General features: G+C 27.2%; 1 protein-coding gene across 7 annotated transcripts in view; it reads right to left on the minus strand.

Moving 5' to 3' along the window:
- Positions 1-394: 394 nt before the first annotated feature.
- LOC102671284 (uncharacterized protein CG5098) overlaps positions 395-6,931 on the minus strand; it is a 10,025-nt gene continuing 3,488 nt past the window's right edge. For 2 of the 7 annotated variants that reach the window (XM_031513958.1, XM_006623054.1), the window contains exons 2-8: positions 6,402-6,596; positions 4,992-6,200; positions 2,810-4,912; positions 2,515-2,696; positions 2,097-2,415; positions 1,779-1,988; positions 533-1,452 (exon numbers count right to left, since the gene is read on the minus strand). In XM_031513958.1, the coding sequence (XP_031369818.1) occupies positions 1,786-1,988; positions 2,097-2,415; positions 2,515-2,696; positions 2,810-4,912; positions 4,992-6,200; positions 6,402-6,486 (4,101 nt within the window). In that variant the 5' untranslated portion in view covers positions 6,487-6,596 and the 3' untranslated portion in view covers positions 533-1,452; positions 1,779-1,785. Of the gene's footprint in view, positions 1,453-1,778; positions 1,989-2,096; positions 2,416-2,514; positions 2,697-2,809; positions 4,913-4,991; positions 6,201-6,401; positions 6,597-6,931 lie in introns of all 7 variants that reach the window. The other 5 variants (XM_006623060.2, XM_006623059.2, XM_006623061.2 and 2 more) reach the window with 3 other exon arrangements.

The raw sequence follows: 6,931 nt of genomic DNA on the forward strand, positions 1-6,931 counted from the left end.
ACATTTTATTCTATATATTTTTATACAATTTTCCTGCTTTTTACTATTTCTCCCTGATACATCAAGAGAATCAATATCATCAATGTGCTTATATTTGTTATTACAAAATCTTGATTCTTTTATATTCTTACAAAATTTGATGAAAACGACAATGACAATAATGGTAGCGCAAATGATTACAATAATAATAATATGAAAAAAATAATATAAATCAGTAATTATCATAAATTGTATAATAAGTAGCAATTAATTTAATCATTAAATTGTATATATGCTATTAAATCTTAATCACTGGTTTCACATTTATAAATTATAGTATACAATGAAATTATAATCGTCACATGCCAAAAAAAAGAGAAGATAATATTTCAGAAACAAATCTTCATTCTTTTTCAGACTATAACAATAGCTACATTTATTACAAGTGTTCTCTTTTCAAGTAAACATGTGAGCTCGTTCTCTTTAAATAAAGAAATGATTTCAATATGTAGCTATAAAATAAATAGACAAGGTTAAGAAATAAAAGGAAATATATGAGCGAAAATCTATTTATTTACACCTACATGAGATTTATATGTCACAATTGATCTTCAAAAAATTATAATAGAAATAAGTATTATTACACTAATATTTTCCCGCAATAAAGAACATTAACTACACATGCTTACTAAAGCAATATGATTTTAAAAAACAAAAAAATATTTTGCTATCATTGAAATTGTATAATAATATAATAGTCATTTTTCACATAAGAACTTTGTTATTTACAGGTGATTTCTTACATTCACAGGAGAACACTTGTCTATATATTTCTTATCCACACTTCTTTCGAAACGTGTCAAGAATCTTCAAATTCCATCAATTTAATTGATTAATAATCCATCCCATTTTATATATACACATACAACTTAGAAGAAATTCAGTGCTGTTTCATTCTTTTGTTGAATTGTAATTTTTGTTCAAATTTTAATACAATATGCCCCATATTTTATTCCTGCGTACATGATGTTTTAGGAAAAAATTTATTTTCAAATTTCATAAATATTAATAAAAAAGCAAATACTTTTTTAATTAATATTGTTCCTCAGCAACAATTTATCTATACTACAGATTTTAAATTAAAAAATCTTCCTTTTACATTAGGTCGAAAAGGCCACTGTTCAAGGCCACAGGCCAAGAAAATTAATTAAATTTAATTAACGAGAAGAACTTTCGTCTTCATTTCCGTTAATTTCCATTTTCATTTTTAATTCTCAAGACAGTAATAGCATTCTCGTTTCAACATCTTGTACATTGGAAGATATTTCTGTCGAGCATATTGATATTTCGTATATGCAAATTACAATACTTCTGTCCTTTATACATTTGACATTTTTACTTTCACACTTCAAACACACTTATGCATCGAATGATGCAAAGCGTAATTTCAAAACGTCTCAAAATTATTAAATGCTGAAAAATATAAATTAATTATTAGATTTTATTAAAATTGAAATTAGATTTCAATTTTTTTCAACAAAAAATATAGTTATAATAAAAAATATAGTTATAATAAATAGTAAATAAAATATTAAATTGTTATATATATAAATATATGAAGATGTTTTGTTTTACGCTTTGTTAATTTGAATGTATATTTTTATAACAAATTTGTTTTACAAATAAATTTAAATATAATTTTTTATAACTATTAATCATCATTCGGTGCTCTAAATTAAAGCCATATATTGTAAAATACTGAATATATATTTTATAATAATCTATATAAGCAAACTCACCGAAGTTTCACGTAATCCGATGAAGGTTGCATTTCGGTATATACTGATTAGTATCTAAGTCCCAACCTTTTGTTAATGCACAGGGATAATGTGTAACAGCTTTACAACCACGTTTAACGCAACCAATATTTGCTCCTGTTAAACCACAAGAGTCACATATCGATTTTGCTGCATCCCACACAGCTTCTTGCAAACCTGTTACTCTTCCACCTATAATAATTAATTTTTTCAGAATTTTATAATACCATATTTTTTATATTTAATCAATTTTATATATATATATAATAAACACTTATAAAAAAATTATTTTTACTATACCTGCCATGTATACTCCAGCTGCCCAAACAGCACATTGTTCATGAAGCCAAACTTCCCAACGTTGTTCTTCTCCGGGAAGTACGGTCATTCCCGTAAACATGGCATTAGCATTACTTTCAATAGAATTTCTTTTCTTTTTACCCATTTTTGCAGTAAATTGATCGGCTAAACCAGCATACCTCAAACTTCTTTTATTTTTACCGCCTTTTTTCTGTTCTGTAGTAATTTCTTGTTCATCAGCAGAAAGAATTCCATCTTCTAAACGTTCTTTGCCAATTAAATATGGTCCAAATAAATCACTTAAGACACCAGCTGGAACCTATAATTTAACAATATTATTTCTCAATTTTATGTATAATTAATAATTGAATTGAAAGATATTTAATACAAATACTTGAAAAAAAAATAATACACATACAGTGTATGTTCCAGGTGTTATATGTGGACCAGCTAAATTAGGATGTGGTCGAGCTGGATCCCCAGGAATTACAGAATGAGGACCTTGTTTACAAAATACACAAACCCATGTCGAATCTGTTGTATGTGCGTCATAACGCGACGATAATGTTGAACTAAAGAGACCCGCTCTACTGACTTTACCTATATAAAATATATAACAAATTAAATTATAAATATATATTAATGAAATTATTTATTATAATTTATATTTATAAATATTCTTTTAAATAGATATTTAAATCAAAAATATATACCTCTATAATCTAAATCGTTTTGATGACTGAGCCTCTTACTTCTTCCCGCATTACTATTTCCAATAGCCTTTCGTTTTTCTTTACTTTTTTCTTCTTCTTCTTCTCGTGGAGCATTAACTACTTGAATGCTCAATGGGCTATCTCTTGGACCTTCAACATGAACTACTGGTCCACGAGATCTAATAGAACTTGCATTTGATCCAGAATCATATGCCATTTCTCTTATTCCATCTACTTTTATATTTTTTTTAGTCTTTTTCGAGGCGTCTTGCTTTTTTGAACTTTTAGATACTTTTCTCTTTTTGATTTCTTTCTGAGGTATATCATTGCCGACAGTCCCAAAAATATTTTCTGATGATCTAGACATTTTTCGTTTACCTCCCTGAACTTTGGTTTTCTTCCCTTTCTTTCCAGATATTTTGGTATCGACAGTAGAAGAAACATCAGTGGGGTTTACATTTTGTGTCTCTTTTGTATGCAATATATTATTTTCCAAATTTTCAGCTTTTGTTGTACTACCAGTTTGAAGTTCGGATTCTGTAAGTTCTGATTTTGATTCTTCTTTTTTGACATCTGTCTCTGTCTCAACAATACCAGCAAACATTTTTTCAAGTTCTGATTCAACCTCATTAAATGGATTTGTATTATTTACAGGTTTTGGACTTGTTACTTTTGAAAATTCAGTTGCATCATCACTAGATTTTCTTCTCACCCTTTGATTTGATGGAGTTGAACTAGGAGGTGTACTTTCACTACTTCTCCGCCTTCTAATAGGTTGATTTTCTTCACTTGTTTCTTCTACGCTTTCTTCAATTTTTTCAGGTATTCTCTGTTCTGTTGTGTCTTCTAATTTTACAATTGAAGTTGTATTTGTTCTTTCTTCTGGTATTGATTCATTTGTTCTAGCTTCTGTTGGTTCTGTAGGTTCTAATTCCATATCTTCTACTTCTGTTTTAGAGTCTTTACTAAGTCGTACAGGTTTTTCTAGTTTTCTTTTTCTGCGTTGTTTAGTATTATCATTAGAATCGTCATTGCTAAATGCTGGAGATACTACTTCATCTTCTCTATTTGGAGATTTCGACTTTTGTCTATCAGGAGACATACTTTTAACGCTCGAGGTATCTTTCTCTTCCACTGGCATTACAATAACAGATCCAATATTTTCTGCGCTACCAAGCTTTTTATTTCCACCTTCTAATTTTTCTAATAGAGAATCTACACCTTTCTTACCTCTTTTTGGCAAATTTTTAGGTGATCTAACATTTGTCTCTTCAATTTTTTTATCTCGTTCTGAAGATGATTCTCTTTTTGGACTATCTGTTACATCTTTATCCATTCTAGATGTAAGATTTACAATAACAGGTAGAACATTTCTTGGCACTTGTGCAATAACACTTAAAGTATCTTTATTTTTTGTAACTTCAGGTTCTTTCTTTTCTGAAACTACCCTTTCAATTGTTACACTAGGTGGTAAATTTATAACTTTTTGCGTAAAATTATCGACATTCATTTCCTTAATCTTATCATGAAGATTTGCTACTCCTTTTAAATTGCTTTCAAAATTTTTTACTGTTATTTTAGGTGTTGTAACTTCTTTAGTTGAAAGTGAAACTGGTTCACTAACCGAATTAGGTGTTGGGACCGACGAACTGATTCCACTATCAGACGAAGTTTCTCCATTTAGAGGTATTGGAGGAGAAATAATATTTCCATTTCTGCTACCTTTATCTACATTTCTTGCAGTTAAACTTATTGGAATATCTTGAGGTATTCGAGAGTAGTTTTCAGGAATAATTTCAGATGTGGAAGATAAATCTAATGTATTTTGTGAACCTGGTGAGTTTCTATACTGACTTTGGTTCTGCCTATTATCTACCAACATTTGTAAACTAAACAAAGGATTTCCTGGAGTATTGGCTGGAGTAACAGTCTTTGATGGAACAGTTGGTGTATGCCATGTTGGAGGTGCTTGAGTATGTGCAAGTTGTGGTGTAAGTTGTGAAGTTATATGAGATGCTCTTGCCATAGATGGGTGTGTGTAAAATCCTGCTGGACTTAATGCAGCACCTGATAAAGCTGTTGGATGAATATTCAAGCCTGAAACTATAAAAATTATTTTTAACTTAACAAAAAAATTTTTTTGTTTTATATTATACATCTTAAAAACATTTAAAAATATTACCTTGACTTTGTGCCATTGTAAGATGATTCCAAACCGTCTGAGGAGGAGGAGTACCAACCGGAGGTCGGCTATGACCTGGATATTGTCCTGACATTTCGAAATCCTCCCAATTAATTAATATTGATTTGCAAGCACTCGCAAAATGTGTGTGCTTTGATTTATTTATCTGTTCGTCTGAAGATTCACTTTTAATACTTGTATTTTTGACATTCAAATATGAATGTATATAAGAAAGATCTTTATTTTTCTTTTCACATAGAAGTAATGATATTTTATCATTCAAATGTTTATCAAGAGCAAGAAAACTTTCTTGCTCTAAATATTTATTTGGTACACAATCTGAATTTGTTTCTAAATTTTTACATAATTTATGTTTTGGAGTTTTAAGTAATGTTTTGTCAATTTTTATGTTAGAAGATATCTCATCTAGATCTGAGAATTTTAATAAACCATAATCTATTTCCTTGTATTTTGTAATGTAATAATTTTCTATGTTATTGGAATGATTTATTTGATTTGAAATGGCACAGTCCTTTATAGATACTTTTATATCTGTAAAATTACAAAGTTTCTTGTTATCTTCACTTTGTTTATTACAACAACTTTTATTATCTTCCAAATTTTTTATTAAATTAAGTGGCTTATCTTCCTCAGAACCACAAAGAAGATTATAAGTATTTTTATATTGTTCCAAAATTTTAGACAAAATCTTGTATTGTGTAATATTTTGTATATTTGATTGTTCTGATAAACAAGTAAAACAATCAGAAACTTTATGATAATGATCAATTTCTTTCTTCGCTTCAGATAAATTTTCAATTTTGTTTTTACAAAATGAATAAATGACTGTGTCTTTATTAGTATTTAATAAATTAGTTGTTTTTATTTTATTATCGTCACTATGACAGGTACTACAATGTTCCTTATGGTTTTTAAGCACAAGTTCTGAGAATTCTGATAAGCATTTATCAGTTATATCTTTCTGTATATCAGAATTTGCTACTTTATTATTGTTTATAGGTTGTATAAAGTTTATAAACTGATTAACATAAGATAAATCTAAATCTGATGCACTTATATTTTCTTCCTTGTGACGTAAATCATATACATCAGGCACATCACCATGTGCTACCAATTCTTGTATGTAATCCCACTGCATGAAATTATTTGATAGCGCCCATTTTGGCGCAACTCCAAGTATAAATGGCCCTGTAAATAAATATTATCATTGAAAATTGATTTCTATCATAACTTATTTTATAATTAAAAATTTAAGAAATTATATATTAATCAAATTTTTAAATACAAATATATTTAAAAAAATAAATAATATTTAAAAAATTACATAAAAATAAGTTTCCTTTTTTATAATAAATTGTATGTGAAAGAGGTGCTAAAAATTATGTTTACCATTACTGGGAATAGTCCATATGTTTTGACAATTCACACCATAATATTGATATAAAATATTTACGCTTTGTTTATTAATATTCATTAATGATATATATTGTGTGCAATAATATTGACAATTATTTAATGAATTATATAAATCACAAGTTTTGGCCGTTCCTCCTTGTAATATATAATTATAAATATTTTCTATTTCTGAAATTATTATAAGAAAATATACTGTATTAGTAATAATTAACACAAAAAGATAAGTAAAGATATAAATCAGAACTTTTGGCCATTTCTTTTTATAATATTATTAATATTATAATTATAAATATTTTCTATTTCTGAAATTATTATAAAAAAATACAAACAAATAATTAAATATTTATTTTTTGTTATATTAATAATAAAGAAATATAAATAAAAATATCAAATAAATAATATAAATACAAAATTATAACTTCTTAATATTCTATAACAATTCATATTAATTACATAAATTTGTAGAATACAAAATTTATTATATATTATATATTATATATATA

This window comes from Apis dorsata, unplaced genomic scaffold, assembly GCF_000469605.1.
Source record: "Apis dorsata unplaced genomic scaffold, Apis dorsata 1.3 scaffold_808, whole genome shotgun sequence".
Lineage (NCBI taxonomy): Eukaryota > Metazoa > Arthropoda > Insecta > Hymenoptera > Apidae > Apis > Apis dorsata.